Source organism: Mangifera indica, chromosome 5, assembly GCF_011075055.1.
Source record: "Mangifera indica cultivar Alphonso chromosome 5, CATAS_Mindica_2.1, whole genome shotgun sequence".
Classification (NCBI taxonomy): Eukaryota; Viridiplantae; Streptophyta; class Magnoliopsida; order Sapindales; family Anacardiaceae; genus Mangifera; species Mangifera indica.
Window position 1 is genome coordinate 9,561,472 of NC_058141.1, and position 23,233 is coordinate 9,584,704.

Below are 23,233 nucleotides of genomic sequence, written 5' to 3' on the forward strand. Positions count from 1 at the left end.
TAAAAATTATTTGATTGATAAGAGCGTTATAAAGATAAACTAAATAATTTGAGAAGTTTGAGATGTCCCATTTCAAACAGTTCGAGAAGTCCAAGGCCAAGGGTAAACAAAACTGGGTAATCGATTTTGTAAATCAAACTAAATTTTCGATTTTATAAAAATTATGAATCAAAACCGAACCGTTTTACATATTAACCGATTTATAACTAAACCAAAATTACTGGATAACTGATCCAAATTTTTAGTTACTCAATTTTGAACCAAATTTTAACTTTAATATTTCAAATTTTCAATTAAGTTTCTAATATGAATTGTTTTTTTTTTTTAATTTTAGCTTTCACTAAACTTTTTAATTAAAATAATTTGATACTAAAATTAAGTAAATTTTAGATGATACTATGCTTAATATAACTCAATCAAGTATTAAATTAATCTACAAAATCAGTATAAACTAAGATTACATTATAGTGAATATTGTTGTAAGAATTGAAAAGAGGAGATGAAAAACAAGAAAAAAAAAGATGACAAACCACGTGTTGAGCCTTGGTTGTTTGCTCCTTGCTACAAGTCTACAATAACTCTACATTGTTTCATTTTACACCTTAGCTATTGGAGACATGAAAAGAAAAGAGAAGTCCAAGGAATGCAAAAGATAAAAAAAACATGTTTTCTTTAAATAAATATTTGACTTCTATGTTAATAGTAAAAAACAAGTTTAAATTTTTTTATTATTTTTTTAAATTTGAAACCGAACCGGTTACTGGGTAATCGATTTCCCATATTGAGTAAACCGAAAACCAAACAAAATTTTTGGTTTTCTTAATATTCTAACCTGGTAACCGAACTAGTTTTATGAATACTCTATTTTTCGATTTGAATACTGATTCGATTCAGTTATCAACAATTTTTAAACACACCTATCTAGGGCCTCTTATGTTTCTACCATTTAAAGTGTTGGAGACCTTTATAAATCAACCAAGGTTGGTTGTCCAAATTATAAAACCTTAATATATTTTCCTTCTTCTCTTTTGAAACTTAAAAACCTTATTTATAGTAAAATTACTATATAGATTGAAAACAAGTATCATAATCCTAACATTTTCTTTCTCTTGAAATTAAGGTGTTTTTTTTTTATATCTTTTTTTTTTTTACATATATATTTTTTAGGCTAGATATATATATATATATCTTGTAAAGTAAATTTTTTTCTGCCTAATTCCATCTCTATCTACTATTTCTGACCTTCATAACTTTTTGTCTCGCCTTTAGGGTTGGACTCGAACCGAGCCAGATCGAGCTTGAGCTTTAACTTAGCTCGGTCGAGCCTGAAATGAATGAGCTTGGTCGAACTCGAACTCGAGCTCGAGCTATTTGTCAGATTTTTTAATTAAAAATTTTGATACAAAACGATATCGTTTTGACCAATTTATGTTAAAACGATGTCGTTTTAATAACGAAAAATGAGTCGAACCGAATTTGAACTTAACTTTCAAGAGCTCGACGAGCTCGAGCTCAACTATATGTGAATCGAGCCAAGTTAAGCTTGACTCGGTTTGAATCCAACCCTACTCGCCTTTTGCCACTATTTTTTCTCTATCCAACCATTTTTTGTTTGAAACTTCATTTTAAGCCCTCTGTCCCGTTTTTTTTCCAACTTTTTCTAGTTATGATCCCTCATAACTTTCTCTTTATTTTTTTAACTTTTCATTCAATAGTCTCCTGTAGTTTCTTTTTCTCAATCCTCTGTTGTATCACTATCGACTACAAGCCATTTCTCTCCATAGCCTCTGGCCGCCGTCTGGAAACCACCGTCCAAATGTACCAGTTGCGGTAATTGCTGTCGTTTGAAAGACCTCACATCACCGTCATCCCTACAAAGTTCATTCTTCTTCTTTCCCTATTTTTGCTGTTTTCATTTCTTTTCCTTGTGTTTTTTTTTTTTTTTCTAACACTTTTCCAACATGTGCCCGCCAACTCATTTCTCTCGATGATGATTCATCATCAAGTAAATCTCTTCCACGAACATTTTTCAGTGACTCTTCACTTTTTCGATCTTCGTCTGTCTTCTTCACTATATCAAATGCTCAGATATTATTTTATTAGGAATCTAGCCTCTTATTCATTTGAAAATGAAAATTAAAACACAAAAACATAATAATTAAAAATTATTTCATTAATAAGATGGTTATAAGGATAAACCCAATAATTCGAATAGTTCAGGACCTCTTATTTTGGATAGTTCAAAGAGTCTGAGATCTCTCGCGTTTCGATTGTTTAAGATGCCAAAGACCTCTTGAATCAACCAAGACTAACTGCCCAAACTATAAAATCCTAATATATTTTTCTCTCCCTCTTGTGAAAATAAAACTATCATACGGATTAAGGATAAATGTCCTAATCTCAACACTCTGCTATCACTTTTGATGTGTACCTGTTCTTGTATGTGCAACTGCTACTTCAAGTTTCGATGTCGAATGTATTGCAAATAGGTTGTGTTTTGTGTAATGTAACAAATTGCTCAATTTGTCGTAACACAAAAGAACACGCTCACCCAATTATACTGTATTTATTCTGGAATGATTCTATTGAATTGCTAAATAAAAGATAACTAAAACACCTAAAAACCTAGCTGCAACCTTGTTAGTTTCCTCCTAGGCCTAAGCCCCCTAAAACCCCTAAATTTTTGTTTGATTCTGAAATCCTTCCTGCTCTGTTTGTCATCCCTTTTAAAGTTGCACTTCTTCATTCAAATCTTGCTAATAAACTTTGCTTGGTTTATCTAGATGAGGATGATTTGCCTGTCTTATCCAAATAAGTGATATTGTTTTGTTTAAGTTATCCAAGATAGATGAGGTGAGATTTACTTGATTTCCCAACTGTCATGACTATAACTTGAGCTATCAGTGAGTTTCTTGTTTTGCCCTTTCTTTTATACATCTTAGTGATAAGAGGTCCATCACACCCTAATAACAGTTTTTAAAACTTATAAAAACTAATAGAAAAGGAAAATCACCGAAATGTTGGCCTCACCCTTTCAAGTACATTCATGTTAGTAGGTCTACAATTGGAGCATTCTTCACTTCATCAATTATCAATACAAATCACGAACAATTGGTAACAGTGTCTTCTTGCACAAAGTACTAAAAGTGTTGTGTTCTTGTGAAACTAAAACGATGCCACCACAAGTTAATATTTCCACAAACAAGGTAATCCTAATCTCATTGCTATTTCGTCAAATTATTTCTATTTTATTGCATCAAACAAAGGGAGAAGGACTATTTCCCACCCAACTTTTGATGCATTCTCAGATTACAACCCACGGCAGATGAAAATCCAGTTTTCCCACCCGTGACCAAACTGCCGTCCAATTTTTCAGTTAGGGATAGGGGCAAAATCGTCATTTGCTTTTAAAACCTTAAAACTTTTAAATTTAACCGTTTTCCCCCTCCAGGTTTTAAAAAATAATAACTAACCCATCCTAAAAGTTTGAAAAGTTTAGATTTCACCCCTGGGGTTTGCTTCCTTCTCCGGCCACCGTCGACGGCCGACGCATTCGACCGATCTCCCATCTCCGACTACAAAGGACGACGAAGGACGACCCTTCGTCGCCCAGATCTGGACGACGCTTCGTCGTCCAGATCTGGGCGACGAAGGGTCGTCCTTCGTCGTCGTGTCTTCCAGATCCGACGAGCGACGAAGAGAAGTCGAAAGGAACCTTCGTCGAAGAGAGAAGAAGAGCGACGAGCGACGATCCGATGACTTCCAGATCCGACGAGCGACGAAGAGAAGTCGAGAGGAACCTTCGTCGAAGAGAGAAGAAGAGCGACGAGCGACGATCCGATGACCACCGTGCGACGAGGAGATGAAGATCTCTTCGTCGCACCACCGCCGTCGCACCAGGAGAAGGAGGAGGCCGGTGACGACGCCGGAGAAGACGTCGGGAGATGAAGATGAAGAATGGGGGTGAAACTGCTAGTTTTGAAAGTTATGGGGGGCGGCTGTTTTTTGAAAAATTTGGAAACCCTAGGCTTTGGGGGTGAAAATGTTAGTTTTCAAAGTTTAAAGATTTTAGATAAAGTGAAATGTTAGTTTCTAAAACCTAAGGGGGGTGAAGGAAAACTCTCACATCAATTTTGGGATGAATTTTGCAAAGGGGTATTTTTGTCATTTCATCTAACAAGGGTAAAATGGACATTTTACCCTTATACAAACAGAAATCATCCACATTAACGGCTCATGGGTGGGAAAACTGGATTTTCATCTGCCGTGGGTATCATTTTGAGAACGCATCAAAAGTTGGGTGGGAAATAGACCTTCTCCCTCAAACAAATTTATGAAACCAATAGAAATTGAAGTGCTAGTAGGTTATGACAACAAAATACATAAGGTTTACAAAAAAGTATGTAAAGGTTGTGTTTTGAACTATGAACCAGTGCAGGTATAGTTCTGATTATTGTCAATGTCTTGTCCCACAACCTAAGTTTTGAAGGAGAGATGAGGATAGTGACCACCGCTTGAGTACTGGGTTTAGAGGGAATTCACCAAGAGGTAATCGGGGATGAACGGCCTCAAGGCATAATTCAAAATTTGTTAGACAATTTAAGTTTCACAGGTGAATTAAGAAGACGCAGACTCTTGTATAAAGGAAGAGTGGTTCTCCTGGGAAATTCAACAAATATTCAAAAATTTATGGCTGAATTGCATTCATTTCCATATGGTGGGCATTTGGTGTTTTTCCAAACTTACGAGATGACAGTCGTGGTATTATTTTGAGAGGGGATGAAAACCAATATTACAAGATATGTAACGATGTGCGAGACATACCAATGCGTTTAAAATAAGATCACATCACTGGCAGGGTTACTCTAACCCTTTCCAATGCCTAATAAGGTGTGGGAAAATATTTCAATTGATTTTGTAATAAGATTTTCTTGAGTAATAGATGTAGATGCGATCTTGGTTGTGGTTAACAGGTTAACCAAATAAAGCCACTTTTTGGCATCACAACACTCTTTTATGATGAAAGATATAACCCTGGTGTTTGTCCATAAGGTGATAAAATTGCATGACTTTTTTCGCTCAATTGTTTTAGATCGAGATAGGTTGTTTTAAGTTAGTTTTGGGTTGAAATTTTTAAAACAACGGGTATTACTCCTAAGTTCATCTTGACTTACCACCCCTAAATAGCTTGTTAAACGAAGGTGGTGAATAAAAGCTTGGACACGTACTTGTGATCTTTTTAGTTTTGTCAACCTCAGAAGTGGCCAAAATAATTAAATTGGGTTGAATATTGTTACAATACAACTTACTATAGTTCAACAAAAATAACTTCTTTTAAAACTTTGTATGAAAGAGACTCTCTCGTGTTACTATGATAGTAAAGGAGGAATCCAAAATAAAAAAAGTGAATGTGATGATACATCAAAGGAATGAAATCCTTGATGAGTTAAAGGATAATCTCAATAAAGCTTGAAACCAAATGAAAATGATTAAAGGGAGGTCCAATTTGCGGTACTAGATTATGTTTTCTTATAAATCCAACCCTACTGTTTCAAGTCATTGCCCACATGACCCAATGAAAAAATTGGCCATGCTTCCACAAACCCTATGAAGTTTTGGAAAAGATTGGAATAGTGGCATAAAAGTTGTCCTTACCTTCAACAACGAGGGTCTATCCCATTTTTTTTGTATCCCAATGAAAGAGACGAGTTGGCCTAAATAGTTAGCCAACCCTTTTTGGAATGCCTAAGTGAAGATGGTGAGTTAGAGGTTGAACTGTTGGAGGTGTTATATTACTGCTATTCCACCTAAGGAGAATTGGAGAGACTTGTCGCATTATGAAAATTCATGGGAGGTATTTATAGCCTTTAGGTGCCTTTTTCCTCATTTCCACCTTGAGGATGAGGCGCCTGTTGATAAGGTGTAATGTTCGAACCCACATTTATGTTTCCCACCCGAAGAAGTATCAAAGGAATGGAACTATCTCCAAGACACATGGCAACAAAGGATGGAACACATGTCAAATTCACAAGTACATAGACCACTATAAGAGGAAAGAGGACGTAGCAATCCAGGAGAGAGTTTGGCCATTGTTGGACATAAAAGCAGTGAAGAGAAAGCGAAAGAAACAACTGATAATTTCAGAAAAGTTGGAGAGTGACTGAAGGAGACAGTTGGCCTCTTGAAAGCCAAGCAACTTTAGAATTTATATTAGGAATTTTTATGCAATCTGTGATTGGAATCGTAGTGATGATGGAGGAATTGCAACTTTAATTTTGATGAACTTCTAATTGTTACATTCAGTTTGTAATACAAGATATATATTTCTGATAACTCCTTTTATATATGTTATTAAATTGTTGAATGTGTTCTTAAACTGGAAATCACTTTGTTTTTTTAGTTGGTAACTAATTCAAGTAAAGGATTGGAAGAGTGAGTTCCAACAAGACAATAACCAAAGGAACTTCCAAAAAAGGCAACTATTTCGAGAGATTGATTAGAGGGGAACTGAGAGTTATGCAAATGTCGATGGGACAGATTTGTTGAAGATAGAAGGTCTACTAATGGTTATTGTATAAGGTTTGTGAAAATCTTATCACTTGAAGAAGTAAGAAGTAATTAGTTATATCCCGTAGTAATGTTGAAGTTGAGATTAGAGCTTTAGCACAAGGAGTTTGCGAGCTACTATTACAAACCTGATTTACTCCTGCATACAACACCAATCTTTTTGCTTCAACTCAACTTGGAAACCTCTCTGCATTGCTCCTTCTTCCACACAATCAAATAACACAAATAATATTCTAACAACAATAAACAATTCACTCAACACAAGTGCAGGTAACGATGGTTAAACAAAACAACTTTCATTGATTGATTTCCCTTTACAAAGTCAAAACCAGTTCTTCAATAAAATAAAGCAATAAACCCACAAATGTTAGGCTTTCGAGAGGTCGACTCTTTCCTCCAACTCCCTTTCTTTCGATTTTGATTTCTTGATTCCATTCCAGCTTTTGTTTCCCTTGCATTATTGTTTCCCATGCTCTCTTCTTGCCTATTCTAGCCTTCTATTTTGGTGGTCTAGCCTCTTTTTGTTTGTTCTTGCTGTCATTTGTCAGTCCTATGCATTTTCTAACCTTTGTCATTTCAATTTGCTGGATAGCTACTTTGATTGAAGCGACTAATGGCAAACTTGAGGATTTCATGAACAAGTTCTATGAAGCTATATACTGATAGTAAATTTGCAATCAGCATGACGCATAATCTAGTGCATTATGATCGAACTAAGCATGTAGAGATTGAAAGACACTTTATTAAAGAAAAAATGGAAGAAGGAATTATCAATTTATCATATGTCTCAACTAAGTTTCAAGATTTTGATCTACTTGCAAAGACTTGTTCTAAACCTGAGTTTGAATTCCTTGTAAACACATTGAAAATGACAGACATCTATTTTCAAGCGTGAAGGAGAGTGTAGGAAAATATGAATAAATCCTTAAATTTTAGAGATTAATATTCCAATTTAGTCATTGTATCTATCTTTTTGTTTTATTTGTTCCTACTTTAGGCTAAATTAGTTTTAATTGCTTTCCTAGTTTGTTGTTGTAAAGCATGTATAAATTCACTCAATTTCTCAATTCTTGTTTAAAAAACGATAAGCTCATTGGTTTCAAATGTCATAATCAATATGATGTTGCATTCGAGGATGAAAGTTCCCTAAAACTACTTCCACTGCAACATTGATATGGACTATTTCGACTTCTTTGAAACAACATTTTCCTGGTTGTTCTTTTTCTGATTTCAGTAGCCAACAAAAGCTTGACTTGTGGTGAAACATTGATATGTGGAATATACTATTGATGATGCTTATCATGGGCTTAATCAAATACCTATATTATCCCACCAAGCAATATCTAAATGCTAAATTGTAGTCTTCTTAATTTGCGATCAAATGAAATGATTAACAAGATGAATTTGGAATCACATTAATAGTTAGGAGAACTATTTTAGTCAAGTCAAGTGTGATGGTATCAATCATAGCAAGACCAGAGGCATTCTGCTGGAAATAATTTTAACAAAACTCAATTACCCATTGAAAGAGAAGAAAGAACCCAAAGAGTAATTTGGTTGCTCCAATCCCTACTCAAATACATACTGATAGGGATCTGAAGGAGGCAGAGGCTGCTTGTGAAGCTCAACCTTGTCCCAGCTACAAATCTTTGCAAGACTACTGTTTAGTTGCTAAGTTCTCTGTAATATTGGCACTGTAAATGTAACTTTGTATGAAACAATATTGAAGAAAATACTATTTGTATTGATCACGTTGCATAAAATAAAGATGTAGCCTCAAACTTGAGCACTCATCACATGAAATTCAGAACAAAGAGTAATTGTACCAGAACTTAACTCATAACTGGCACCATTTACATTTTGTTTACAAACCAAAAGCATAAAAGACAAATTGAAATCACAAGAACAACCAAGAACAGTTTCCAGCTTTCGAGAGGCTGGTTCTCTCCTCAATCTTCTCCCTTCTCTGAAAAAATCGTCTCCCCTCCCCTCATACTCTCCAGGCTCTTTATCTTTTCCTTCTCCTCACTGTTGCTTTTCCAGTCCTGATTCGCCAGCTCATCAGCCAGTATAACCGTGGCTCCCTCTTTTTTCTACATATCCCTATTTTCTTGCTGATTTGTTGCAGATTGTGTTATTTCTGAATTGTTGTCACTTGCAGGCTTTCTATCATGTTCCGCTATTTGTAACATTTCTGAAATGCTGCCACTTGTTGAATCCACACCTTTGCCACCTGTACTTCCATTGCTAGAGTTATTTAGCATTTTCACAGCCTGTGTATTTAGATTGATGTTCTTGTTTCTTCTCATTTTCTTTATGTATACCCGAGCTCTAACATTACCCCGCCCATCCAAAGGCACTTTGTCTTCAAGGTATAAGTGCGGAAAGGTCTGTATTAAGTTCTTGTACAATTCCCATGAATTCTCATGGTCTGGTAGGTTGTGCCATTCAATGAGTAGCTCCAAATCCCCTTGTTGTGAATATCTGAAATTCAAGACTTCTTCAGGTTGGACCTCCAGCTCGCCTTCTTCATTTAAGCAATATGGAAGGGGTTGACTTAGCACTGACGGTCCTACTCTCCTCTTCAGCTGTGATACGTGAAAGACAGGATGAATTTTTGCTGTCTCCAGAAGTTTTAATTTGTAAGCAACTGACCCAATTCTTTCTTCAATCTGAAAGGGTCCATAGAAGCGAGGACTCAATTTTTCATTCAGTTTCGTAGCTAAAGATCGAAACCTATACGGCTGTAGCTTCAAAAAGACTTGATCACCCACTGAAAATTCTAATTCTCTTCTGCTCTTGTCTGCTATTTTTTTCATTCTTTCTTGGGCAGCATGCAGGTTCCTCTTTAGTCTGTCCAAGATTTCATTCCGCTGTTTAATCATTGCATCAACATCATCTATTTTCGAAGGCTCATCTACCAACCTCAGAAGTGGTGGGGGATCCCTGCCGTAAACTCCTTTAAATGGTGTCATACCTGTCGAAGCGTTAAACGTGGTGTTGAACCAATATTCAGCCCATTGGAACTAATATTCAGCCCATTGTAACCAATTCGGCCATGTGCGCTGTTGCTCAAAACAGAAACATCTAAGATAAGTCTCGAGACCCCGGTTTACTACCTTAGTTTGTCCGTCGGTGTGAGGGTGGTAGGCCGAGCTAAATTTAAGTGTTGTTCCTGACGCTTTAAACATTTCAGACCAGAAATTACTCATAAAAACTCGATCACGATCTGAAACGATAGTGCAGGGAAACCCATGAAGCCGAACAATTTCCCTAATAAAGATACTAGCGATATCTTTTGCTGTGTAAGGGTGGCGTACAGCCATGAAATGTCCGTATTTGGTTAATCTATCAACCACTACAAGTATAGTGTCAAACCCTTTCACCTTCGGTAGCCCCGTTATGAAATTCATAGACACGTCTTCCCAAATTCTTGAAGGAATGGGAAGAGGCTGAAGAAGTCCAACAGGGGAAAGAGCCTCATACTTGGTTCGCTGACATACTTCACATTCGGCTACAAATTGTTTGATATCGCTCTTCATTCCCTCCCAATAGAGTACTGTAGATATCCTTTTGTATGTTCTAAGGAAACCAGAATGCCCTCCCATAGGAGAAGAGTGAAATTCAGCTAAGAAAATTGGAACCAACCTGGACCCACATGACACTACCATTCTACCTTGGTACATCAAGCTCCTATTCTTCAAACAATAACCTCCATGTGAATTAGAGCCTGTCAACAAATCTTGAATAATCTGTCGTAGCTTGTCATCTTTGAGTGCTTCCTCCTGTATGACGTTCACACCAACAGGAATCTGAATAGAAATAGCTTTGAATTCCCCATCACTTCCTGGTTTCCTTGATAGAGCATCCGCTGCTTTGTTTTCGCACCCTGGCCTATAAACGATGTCGAAGTCAAATCCAAGCATTTTTACTAGCCATTTCTGCTGCTCATGCCCCACGATTTTCTGTTCAGTCAAGAACTTGAGACTTCTTTGGTCAGTTCTCACCTGAAAATGTTGTCCTAACAAATAATGACGCCACTTTTGAAAAGCCATAACAATCGCCATTAGTTCACGTTCATAAACTGATTTTCCTTTGTTTCGGGGTGACAATGCCTTGCTCAAAAATGCAACTGGTCTTCCGGACTGCATAAGAACTGCTCCTAGCCTTGACCCGGATGCATCAATTTCAACAATGAACTCCTTAGTGAAGTCAGGCATTGTTAACACTGGTACCGTCACCATGGCTTTCTTAAGGGCTTCGAAAGCTACCTGTGCTTCATCGTTCCACCTGAAAGAATTTTTCTTTAATAAATTAGTTAAAGGTTTGGCAATTTTTTCATATCCACAAACAAACCTTTTGTAATATCCGGTTAATCCCAAAAAACCTCTCAAATCCCGCAAGTCACGGGGTGCTGGCCAATTTTGCATATCGCTAATTTTTTTAGGGTCAGCTTCAACTCCTTCTCGTGACACCACGTGGCCTAAGTAATTCATTTTGTCCCTGCCAAATTGACATTTCTTTCTGTTAACTACAAGCTGATGATTTCTTAACACAGCAAATACCTCTCTGAGATGTCGGCGGTGATCGTTGAGTCCTTTACTATAGACTAGAATGTCATCAAAAAAAACCAATACAAATTTTCGAAGATAAGGACGAAATATATCATTCATCAAGCCTTGAAATGTTGCTGGTGCATTCGATAACCCGAAAGACATCACAAGAAATTCGTAGTGGCCATCGTGCGTACGAAAAGCCGTTTTCTCTACATCCGACTCTTTCACTTTTATTTGGCGGTACCCCGATCGAAGGTCTAATTTACTAAAAATCACAGCTCCTGCTAGCTCATCAAGAAGTTCATCTATCGTCGGAATCGAGAATTTATCAGGTATGGTTATCCGATTCAGCGTTCTATAATCCACGCAAAACCTCCATCCTCCATCTTTTTTCCTTACCAGTAACACGGGGCTTGAGTAAGGGCTTACGCTAGATCGTATTATTCCTGCCATTAACATCTCTTTCACCATTCTTTCGATCTCGTTCTTCTGAAAATGTGGATAGCGGTATGGTCTCAAGTTCGGCGGCTGCGCTCCTTCTATTAAGAGATGTTATAGTGTACCGAGTAAAACTTAATTTTACGTATCATGTATTGAAAATCGTATCGTATTATGTGATACAGTTTTTAAAATATAAAATAATAAAATGATAAAAAAATATAATTGATATGTCATCATTTTGAAAAATATCATAAACACTTTTAAAAATTTAAAAGTTTCCACGCACAGTCCTATTATATTATCATTTTCTCTAAAAAGTGGATTGAACTATATCAGTAATATTTATCATATCATATAGTATGATATGTATCATATTATACGATATGTTTATATATCGTATTAATTACCATATAATTCATAATATGTATCGTTTTCTATTTGTATTGTATAATATATCGTAAGATACTGATAACTATGAGTTTGAAACACTGCCGTTATCAACTACTTTCAGGACACAAGCTGGAACCAAGAGCAATCAAGCTACTTGAATGTATTTGTGCATTTGTAAAGTAATGCAATTCAGAACACAAGCAAATGTAATCAACTGTATCGCATTGAGCAATTTTTCCAGAAATACAAAAGAGTTCTGTAAACTTTAGTTTTTGTATCTCTTACATCAAACTAACGTGAAAGCCATAAAAAAATAACAGGAAAAAAATATCAACACAGCATTTTTCTCAACCAGAATTTCGAGAGGCTGGCGGTCTCCCCCTTCACTTTTCTCACTTTTTCCTTGCTGCTCCCCAGCCTCTCCAGGCCTATTTCTTCACTTTCCTCCTCACAGCTGCTTCTCCATTCTTGTGTTGCCACCTCGGCCATGGATATCTTTGTGGTCCTATAATTTTGTTGCTTGTCTGCTGGGCATTCCCTTGATGGTTGTTTGTGTGCCGCATACTCCTTTGCTGGCTGTGTGATACTTGTTGCTCGCAAGGCTTTCCCACTTGTATTCACTGCTGCTCTCCTTCCTTTTTTTCTCACATACACGTTGGTCCTAACACACCGACAGAGAGAAAATTTACAACAATTATGAACTAATTCAATTAGTATTTGAATAAGAATAAAAAATTGTCCCATATAATTATTTGGTCAATAATGCTCTGTCATTAATTCAATTTGCCAAAGTCAACTCATGTATAAAATAAAGCCACCAATTCTTTAGCTGTTTTGCTGTTGACACGGGCACATAGCTGTGTTTAAAGACCATTCCTCTTGAACAACAAGGAGAAAACTGGACAGTCACAAATATATATATATATATATATATATATATATATATATATATATATATCAACGCAAGATTAGGCAGACTGATGGGCAGAATGGAAAATGATGCACCAATAAATGTGTCAGAATGTCAAGTCGCCTCGTGGTCTTTACGATTTGTTGAAAGTCAAATGGCGATTTGTTGAATGTGAAATGGCTCGAATGGTTTAGTTATTTAAATAATCTATAGTTTTCCGGTATATTATAAAGTTTCAGAACTAATAGTGAAGCCAAATTCTAACCACTTACAATGGGAGTTCTTGATTTGTTCATTCTCTTGATAATAATACCAGGAGTGGCGTGGGATCGAGCATGGTCACGAGGGTTGCCAAGTTTAAGCCGCGGAAACGCCTTGGCGGCTGAAAGAGAGACTGATTTCCTTGTTTCACCAAACGGGACATTCTCCAGTGGATTTTACGCGGTTGGCACTAATGCATATTGTTTTGCAATCTGGTTCACTAACTCTGTTAACAAGACAGTTGTTTGGATGGCCAACAGAGACAAGCCTGTTAATGGAAGGCGTTCCAGGCTAACCCTCAATGGAAATGGGAATCTAGTTTTGACAGAGGAAGATGGTTCAGTAGTATGGTCAACCAACACATTAACAAACGCAGGTGTCGAAGCTCGGGTTCTTGAAACAGGAAATTTGGTATTGGTCAACGAAGCCAAGAGGATCATCTGGGAGAGTTTTGAATTCCCCACAGATACACTCCTTGCGTCTCAGCCACTTACCAAGAACACAACCTTGGTTTCTATGAGAAGTCGAGGTACATATTTATCAGGAGTTTATAATTTGAAATTCGATAATAATAATGTCTTGAATCTCATCTTCAATGGTCCTCTGCTTTCAAGTGTCTACTGGCCAAATCCCGCGTTGACAGTATTTGCTAGTGGCAGAACACCTTATAATAGCACCAGAAGAGCAATTCTACATGATTCTGGATATTTTGAATCAAGTGATAATTTTGTATTCAAAGCATCTGATTATGGAGTCGGTCCAAAGAGGCGCTTAACATTAGATTATGACGGAATTTTGAGATTGTACAGTTTAGATGATTCAACCGGGCTATGGGAAATCTCATGGATGCTTGTTGACATTTATAAATGCTATGTTCATGGGTTGTGTGGTGAAAATGGTATATGCATTTACAACCTGCAGCCAACTTGCATTTGCCCTGATGGTTTCACCAGAAATGATCCTTCAGACTGGTCCAAGGGTTGCTCTCCTAAGTTTAATATGACTTGTGATTCAACTAAATTGGATTTCGTGCAGCTTTATAACACAGACTTCTATGGATATGACTTGGTTACCTATGGTAGTGGCATTTCTTTTGAAGAATGCAGGAATAGATGTCTAAGTGATTGCAAATGCAAGGGGTTTGGATATACCACAGATGGACAAGGCAACTGTTATCCGAAAGGCACTCTCTTGAATGGCTATAGTGTACCGAGTAAAGCTCTCAAAATGTGGATAGCGGTATGGTCTCAAGTTCGGCGGCTGCGCTCCTTCTATTAAGCGAATGGCATGGTCCCTTTCCTTTTCTGGAGGCAGTCCGTGGGGCTCCCTGAATAAGTCTTCAAATTCATTTAGCAAAGGTACTAAGGCAAGAAGGATTTCATTAATTTCAGCCTCACACGTATCAGCTTCTTCTCCTGATTTTAGGCAAAACCCATGACCCCCATTTGAAATAATTTTCAACAACGTACTTACAGAAGACTCCAATTTAGACAACGAAACATCCCCCTTCAATTCCACTTTTTGTCCCTCCCATTCGAATCGCATGGTTTGCTTACCCCAATTTGATTTCACCTCTCCGAGACGACTGAGCCAATCAATTCCGAGTATCATGTCCACTCCTCCCAATTTGAAAGGAAGAAAATCTTGAACTATTCGGACTCCCTGAACCATCAACTCAACATCCTTGCACCTCCCAATCCCCGACACTTTTTTGTTATCTCCTAACAACACTGTGAATTTTGCAGGCTTAATAGGGATTTGTAATTCAGACACCATTCTATCTGAAATAAAGTTGTGTGTCGCACCACTGTCCAATAACACCAGCACCTGTTTTCCCCTCACAATTCCAGCAAATTTCATTGTTTTTGGAGAGTCAATTCCCACTGTAGAGCTAGAGTTTAAGCTTGCTTCTAACTCTCTCTCTTCCGTTGCTTCTTCTTCTGTCCCCTCTTCATCATCTTTTTCGGACTCATCTTCACAGGATACCATTACTCGAAGTTGCCTGAATCCACACCGGTGCCCTGGTGTGTATTTTTCATCACATCTGAAACATAGCCCTTTTTCTATCTTAGATCGATACTCCGCATCTGACAACCGACGTGAGTTGTATTCGCGATGCTGATTGGAGGTTGAAGCCATCGATTGGATTGGAGCTTTGGCCGTTGATGTTGCGTTAGTGTAGGGAAAGATGCTCTCTGTTTTGTTTTGGCTGAATGGACGAAGGCTTAGTGTGGGATGGTTTGTACTAAGACTTGAATTCATGGGTGGGTTGGCTACAGGACGAGTGGGCTAGGTAGTGGATGTATAAGATAAGTTGGGGTTATTGGAAGCATTGGGCCGTGAGTTTGGATGATGAACTGGGTAACTTATGGTAGATGTTGGGTTTGGGTTTGAGGGAAATGTGTAACGGGTCAATGGGTGATGGGTTTTTGAGTAGAGTTTTCCAGGTCGATTACTTGCCTTCTCTTCAATCACTGCATTTTTCCTTTCTATTTCCTGTGCTCTTTCCATGGTCTCTTCCAACGTCGTTGGTCGAAACAAACGGACCTCCTCCCTAAGCTCTTTTGTCAGCCCATTTAAGAAAATTACTATCAAAGTGTTATCCGATAATTCCTCTATCTTTGCTGATAATAATTCAAATCGACACCTATATTCTTTAACTGAATCGATCAGACGAATGGAAAATAGCTCCTCTTGGGCTGATCGTTCGTCATCCGGTTGAAAGCGCTTAAGTGTCGCGCTTCGAAAATCTCTCCAATCGATAAATGGTTGCCTGCGTCTTCTCCATCGGAACCAGTGAAAGGCTGCTCCCTCCATACACACTCCTACCGCTGCAAGTCTTTCCCACTCTGCTATTCCGTTCACATCGAAGTAACGTTCAATCTTTTCTAGCCATTCCAAGGTTTTCTCCCCGTCGAACAAGGGCAAATCCAGCCGTCGAAACTGGACATCCCTTCTGGTCCCTCCCCGATAATTATTGTTTTCTGTCATCTTCTGTAGCCTCTTCATCATTCCCCACTTCCTCCATTCTTGCCGACGAAGGTGCTGGTCTCTCTCCAATGGATGGGTTATGGAAAGGAGATGGTTCCCTGTCAATGAGCACTGTGTTTTGCTGAGTGGGCGTCTGAGATAAAGAAGGTCCGACTCCTACAGAAGCCTTCCCTTTGTCGCCTCCATCTCTCCCAATCATAGCTTCCTTCAAGTCCCGGAGATATGCTTTCATGACCTCCACGCTACCTTCCAATCCTTCCATCCTAACCTTATTTTCGTTCATTTTCGTTCCTATGTCTCTGTTCAGTTCTTCCAATCGCTTATCCACCTCGGACATCTTCTGTCTAACTTCTGTCATCTCATTCTCTAATGCTTCTACTCGGCCCTCCATTCTCGTCATGCTCTGATACCAAATGATAGGGATCTGAAGGAGGCAGAGGTTGCTTGTGAAGCTCAACCTTATCCCAGCTACAAATCTTTGCAAGACTACTGTTTAGTTGCTAAGTTCTCTGTAATATTGACACTGTAAATGTAACTTTGTATGAAACAATATTGAAGAAAATACTATTTGTATTGATCACGTTGCATAAAATAAAGATGTAGCCTCAAACTTGAGCACTCATCACATGAAATTCAGAACAAAGAGTAATTGTACTAGAACTTAACTCATAACTGGCACCATTTACATTTTGTTTACAAACCAAAAGCATAAAAGACAAATTGAAATCACAAGAACAACCAAGAACAGTTTCCAGCTTTCGAGAGGCTGGTTCTCTCCTCAATCTTCTCCCTTCTCTGAAAAAATCGTCTCCCCTCCCCTTATACTCTCCAGGCTCTTTATCTTTTCCTTCTCCTTACTGTTGTTTTTCCAGTCCTAATTCGCCAGCTCATCAGCCAATATAACCGTGGCTCCCTCTTTTTTCTGCATATCCCTCTTTTCTTGCTGATTTGTTGCAGATTGTGTTATTTCTGAATTGCTGTCACCTGCAGGCTTTCTATCATGCTCTGCTAATTGTAACATTTCTGAAATGCTGCCACTTGTTGAATCCACACCTTTGCCACCTGTACTTCCATTGCTAGAGTTATTTAGCATTTTCACAGCCTGTGTATTTAGATTGATGTTCTTGTTTCTTCTCATTTTCTTTACGTATACCCGAGCTCTAACACATACCTAGGCCATCCAACCCACAGGTTGCGTCTAAGGTAACAGGCATTGAAGCTGAAAGACCTTCTGGATACATATTTTTCCAATCATTTCCTCTCCACATCAAAATTCGTTCATTATCAAAAGACAATGGCGTGCAGGGAATCAATTCCTGTCAAAAACATGACAAAGAGAGGTTTAGAGAGTAAAGAACACTGAAACTGAAAACCATTGGGACAAGAGCGTAAAAAGCATAGAAGTCCACAAACAATTGCAAAAGTTCTTCCATAATTGTATGAATACTTGCACAGGTTTTCCATTTCTCTTTGTGGCATTTAATGAATTTCTTTTATCTACCATGCATAATAACTTTCCATATCTTCTTCTACTAAAATCATGGAACACAAAAAGCCTAGGGACTTAGATAATCACCAATACAAAGGTGCACAGACCTTGAGCTTAGCACCTATTTTCTTGTAATCATTTGCACACATTTCTCTGCAGTCAATTCTCACCAATGGACTTCCTTGAAAAGCATTCTTAACATCTTTCACTAGGGTAATGTACAGTCCATTTTTTGCTGCAATGTGTAAGAAGAAGATTATTGTTTCAGCTTACAATTATATAAGATGAATCATAATGATGCAGACACACTTCCCTGAAAAGGCACAAATACATGAGTATAAACTGTCTTACAAATACTAACTTAAAGAAAAATCTGAATTTACAAATTCAATGACAAGCAATATCTTCAGGACTTCGTTTGAAATGTAAAAAATGTGCAAGGTAGAAGTCAGATTTTAATGATCAATTCAGCAATTCTGAGTCTAAACAATAAGGTCTAAGTTAATCAATCTATACAGTAAGCATAGTTTAAACAAAACTTAGGATTTGGAGATGGTTTGGCTATTGACACTTCAATCCTAATTTTTCAGTCATTGAATATAAGGGGTGCAGAGTAGAAGAAGCTATAAATCGGTTGTCAATAAAGTCACACTTCAAAGTAACAAATTAATATAATTATTTTAAAACATCAAGTACTACCAAAAGTTCAATTTCTCCATATCTTATGATATAGGAATTAATGGTTGATAGTTTTTACATATAGGAAAAAGATATTTCCCCTTTTTCTTGTAACTCATTGGCTACATCCTTTTTCAATTATTTTAGAGCTTCTTGGATAAGCTTTGGATAGACTAGAGCAGCTGGTTTCCAGAGCACCAGTGAGCACTCTGGACGAGTGCAATAGTTATAGTTTCTGCCGCAAAAAAGGTAAACTACACCACCTGCTAGATGAATGATTTTCCCCTAGTTTTTTCTTGACATTGAAAAAAAAAAAAAAAGATTGAGAGCAGGAACATAAGAGTTTTACCCACTTTTACCTATATAAAATAAGGGCATTCAAACTAATTCAGCTCATTTTTTATCAAGAAGCATTGACAAAACTGATAAAAATTTTTAATAACTGAGGTGCTTTATGTGCACCTCTGCATGTTTGATATGAGCATTGGACAAAGTTACTTCCGTAAACGATATGTTTGTTGCTACATAAGAACACTCAACAGGAAACAAAACCAGCATATTATTGACAATTAATACCTCAATGTGCTTCTTGCTACAAATGTGACATGGTGGATCACCTCCATATGGGAACTTATTTAGAAAGAAAAAAAAAAAAAAAAGGAAAGGACTCTGAGTTAAGTGCTTCAGACTTGTTTAGAATGCAACTTTATGGTATAACAACTTCTAAATTTTAAGAAGGAATTGTTTTTAGGATGTTTCACTTTAGGCAATTTATGCTTTGGAGAGAAATTGACAGAACGAATCATCCCCATACTATCTAGAGTTCAGTAGAAACAATTTCATGTTGATGAAAACCTTTGTACTCATTGATATACCAAATTATGAGCCCATAGTTGGCCTAAGTACAGACCAATATAAGTTATAAAGATATATAATAAGCCATTACATGCAACATTTTCGAGGGGATTATGTCAGTAAATTAAGCCACAAACAATCATAGTGTCGACATTCCAATAAAATTAGTGAAGAACTCGAACGCATGCACTAAGTATTGTATATCCATATCCATTAAAAAACAACTCAACATGACGGCAAACATCATCCTTATCAACAGTAGGAACACCTTTGCATTTAACTTTGACAACACTTCATCGTTTCCAATGTGTGTGTATCAAATCCAACATATTATGCGTCAACCCGTCCGTCCCTATACCATTTGAAGACCAGAACACCATAATCAAATCAAATTAAAGATCAATTGAACTCAAAGTTACTCTATAAACTAGCTAAAAACTTACCAAGACTAACTTGGCAATTATCAGACAAAAGAGGCTTAAAAAGCATACTGATTTCCCATCTCTTCAATGGCCAAAATCTCTTCTCCCGTTTGAAGGCTGGGTTTCGTTGGGATTTCCAAAGACTGAAAGGGGTAGTTGTGGGTTTTGGGGCTGGGAATGGGCGATGACATGGAGGGTGAAGGCGTGCAGGGGTCGTTTGGTGGTGGCTTTTAAGGTAAGAAAGAAAACCGATTAACCCCCTGTAGAGAAGGAAGGATCGCCATTCAAGGTGAACTAAGTTTATAAAATTGATCGTTGGGTGTGGGTATGGCGGGAAGCCCTGATCATGGGTCTATAGTTGATACCGGATTAGGTTGGATTAGCCTCTGAGATTCTAATATGGGCTTGGTCAGGGTTGAAAAACTCAACCCAAAACCCTAAATTAATACAGTATAAACACATTTTTATTATACGAGTTTTCAAGTTTAATTTGAACAACGTCAATTTTGGAATTTAACCATTGTCGTTTATTAAGATTCAGAACCCCTATATTTGCATAAACATTAGATAATGGGTAATATTATATAAATTAGTAAGAAATAATATTTTATATATTAATAATGACATATTATTATATAATTAAACATTATCTTTATTATTGTTACATAAATTATTTGTTATTGTAAGACATAGTATTATTTTTAGAAAATACACCTAAAATTAGACATATCTAAGGAGTTAGTACAACTTTTAGCATAGTTTGGTCTGCTAAAAAAAAAAAACACAACCCATGGGTTGTTTGGATTGTGCTGAAAGCCTCAGGGTTTGACTCATAGTTCAGGTTGGTATGACATGCAAAAGTGAAAAATTAAAATAGATAAATAAATATATGATAAGACAAATTGTTGATTAAAAACCAATAAAAACACAACCTAATTACAGTGTCTTCAATCATACATCAAGTCTTGCAATATTGTAGGTTGACATGACACAAAAGACCCATCGATTGATAGGCCTTGACACAATATAACACGTCACCAAATTAAGATTGGTATTAATCAGATCATGTCTACGCAAGATTATTTTGGAAATACCCCTAAGTTTTTGAAACACTACTACATGTTAAAATTTTGTTTTTTTTTCACTTTCCAGCCCACGAAACCACTTAAAAATGGGCAGTTACATAATATTAAAAAGAATAAGGGTATTTTAGCAAACAAACTTCACCATTCCCTAACCCTAAAACCCCCGTATAAAATCCGCTCTTTAATCCCTCAATTGTCATCTCCCCTCCTTTCAGAGAAGCAGTCTGCAGCCATGCAGATCTTTGTGAAAACATTAACCGGCAAGACCATAACCCTCGAGGTTGAGTCCTCGGACACCATCGACAATGTGAAGGCCAAGATCCAGGACAAGGAAGGCATTCCTCCAGACCAACAACGTCTCATCTTCGCTGGCAAGCAGCTCGAAGACGGCCGAACCCTAGCCGACTACAACATCCAGAAGGAGTCGACGCTCCACCTGGTCCTCCGCCTTCGCGGAGGCGCCAAGAAGAGAAAGAAGAAGACCTACACCAAACCAAAGAAGATCAAGCACAAGAAGAAGAAGGTTAAGCTCGCCGTGTTGCAGTTCTACAAGGTGGATGACTCCGGAAAGGTGCAGAGGCTGAGAAAGGAGTGTCCGAACGCCGAGTGTGGGGCCGGGACCTTCATGGCTAACCACTTTGACAGACACTACTGTGGAAAGTGCGGTCTCACATATGTGTACCAGAAGGCTGGTGGTGATTGATTAGGTCTTTTTTCGTGCTTTTTAATATAAGTAGTATCATCATGGATTTTATCCTTTATGAGCTTCGAATTTTAGGGTTTTGTTATTGTTTCGCACTCTGTTTATTACTGGATGTTGCAGCGTTTTGCTTCTGAAGGTTCTACATATTAATTGCTGAATTTTGGATGGATTATTTTCCTGTGCTTCATTTTATTTTGGTAGAAGGGTTTCGTTTTATGATTTAATAGTTATTAATTTATTGGTGAACAATCCGCTTTCAAGATGAAAGCATTGACTAATTTTATGTTAGGATCCCAAGTGCAAGGTATGGGACTTGGATCCCACATTGGAAAGTATGGGCAACTAGTGTGGGGTTTATATGAGCTTGGGCTCTCCCATCTCAATAGTTAGCTTTTGAGGCGTGGTTCTCCTAAGGTTCGTATCATTTTATGTCTCTTTTAGGAAGTATTGGTATTCCAGAGATTTGATGAACAGAAGCAAATTTGTGTATGGATGACATATGCTCTTATAAATGCTTTATGTGGCTTTTTGCTTTGAAAAAGATTGTTCGCTTTATAAGGGTTATTAGATAGAAGAATCTACTAGGTCTAAATGTTATTTAATTGTTGGTGATGATAGTTTGGAATCGTTTTAATCTGATTGAAAAGTGTACCCTTTTTTCTCATCTGTGGATCCTGGAAATAAAATTTGAGCTTTCAGTCAAAGTTAATTATAAAACACTTAATAATACTTATTGGCTTGTATGTAGATCATTACATTAAACATCTTTGTCAGTGGAATTACCTATTGAATTTGAATTTAGCACAGTAGTACCTTTGGATTAAGGTATTGTTCTATGTTTAATGTGAGAGCTTAATTAGAGAATCTTTGTTCAGAACTATGTTGGAAGGTTGATTTCTGATGTTTGTTGCTTGGTCATCGAAGTAGTAATATGTGAATGGTATTGCTTGATAGCTTTATTAGTAAGACAGTAGTCTTGCTTGCTCACCACATGAATAGTATTGCTTGGTCATCTTGTCAGTAATACATATTTTTGCATGGTCGCCTTGTATGAATATTCATAATTTACCTGAGTTTTCCTGTAATCTTCGGTAGTCATTCGACGGTTATCTTTAAGGTTGAGTTTGTCTAGATAAATTGGTTTGGTAATTCAAATCAAATTCCAAGTAGCTTAAATTATGGCTTCTTTTAAGTTAAAAGTTCGATGTCCTGTTTTAGTTTTCTCTTTACCTGTGACATTCACTTTATCTTTAAATCTCCCCTATTTGGACAAAAGATTCGTACTAATATTAAGTTCTGATGGCCTGTAGACGCATAGCAAGTGCTTTATCATTAAACCTTCATACTAAGGAAGCAATTTTCAGAATTATTTATCCCTGTTAGGGGAGTGACTATTCATTACATTTTAATTTAAAAAATTATGACTAGTTGTCTGTGTTGCCTAGCACATCGCCATCTTCTGCAATGGCTATAACAATTTAGGAATGTTGGTGTTTGATAAGTCTCATGAACATCTTTTATGTTAAGTTTGACTGATTTAAGATTTTTATTTGCTTGATAATTCTTAATTTAACAAAAATATCTTTTTCTTGTTCCACTATTTTTCCAAAATCAATTGAGGATCTGATCTAAGGATAACAAAGCAATTAAGAAGTTTATCTGATTAGACAGATTATGACTACCTAAAAGAACTCTATATAAATTTCAGGGACGCAAAAACTAAGAAACACATCATAGTTTGAAGTTGCCTGAGCAATTTTATTGCTGATATATGAACCAGGAACTCATTTCATACCTATACTACACATGATTTGAAGTTGCTTGAGCAATTTCAAGGGATAAAGATGCAGCAACCATCAATATTATGGGGTGCCATGTTCTATCA

The 23,233-nt window shown here is 37.1% G+C and overlaps 2 protein-coding genes across 6 annotated transcripts; one reads left to right on the forward strand and one right to left on the reverse strand.

Annotated features, from left to right (window-relative positions):
* Positions 1 to 6,847: 6,847 nt before the first annotated feature.
* Positions 6,848 to 19,978, reverse strand: LOC123216922 (CRS2-associated factor 2, chloroplastic-like). 5 transcript variants are annotated; one of them, XM_044637585.1, is made up of 4 exons: positions 19,582 to 19,978; positions 17,713 to 17,840; positions 17,288 to 17,432; positions 6,848 to 7,219 (listed from the first exon to the last, which is right to left on the reverse strand). In XM_044637585.1, the coding sequence occupies exons 1-4, from the start codon at positions 19,625 to 19,627 to the stop codon at positions 7,212 to 7,214; spliced, it is 327 nt and encodes a 108-aa protein (XP_044493520.1). In that variant the 5' UTR covers positions 19,628 to 19,978; the 3' UTR covers positions 6,848 to 7,211. The 5 variants fall into 5 exon arrangements, 2 of the variants coding, with proteins under 2 accessions (XP_044493520.1, XP_044493519.1); XR_006502374.1 differs by lacking the exon at positions 6,848 to 7,219 and adding an exon at positions 19,407 to 19,490 and having other exon boundaries at positions 16,669 to 17,432; positions 19,630 to 19,978; XR_006502372.1 differs by lacking the exon at positions 6,848 to 7,219 and adding an exon at positions 19,407 to 19,490 and having other exon boundaries at positions 16,669 to 17,432.
* An 843-nt stretch (positions 19,979 to 20,821) lies between these two features.
* LOC123216921 (ubiquitin-40S ribosomal protein S27a) lies at positions 20,822 to 21,520 on the forward strand. Its single transcript, XM_044637583.1, has one exon. It carries the CDS (start codon positions 20,878 to 20,880, stop codon positions 21,346 to 21,348), a length of 471 nt encoding a protein of 156 aa, XP_044493518.1. The 5' UTR covers positions 20,822 to 20,877; the 3' UTR covers positions 21,349 to 21,520.
* The last annotated feature ends 1,713 nt before the right edge of the window (positions 21,521 to 23,233 follow it).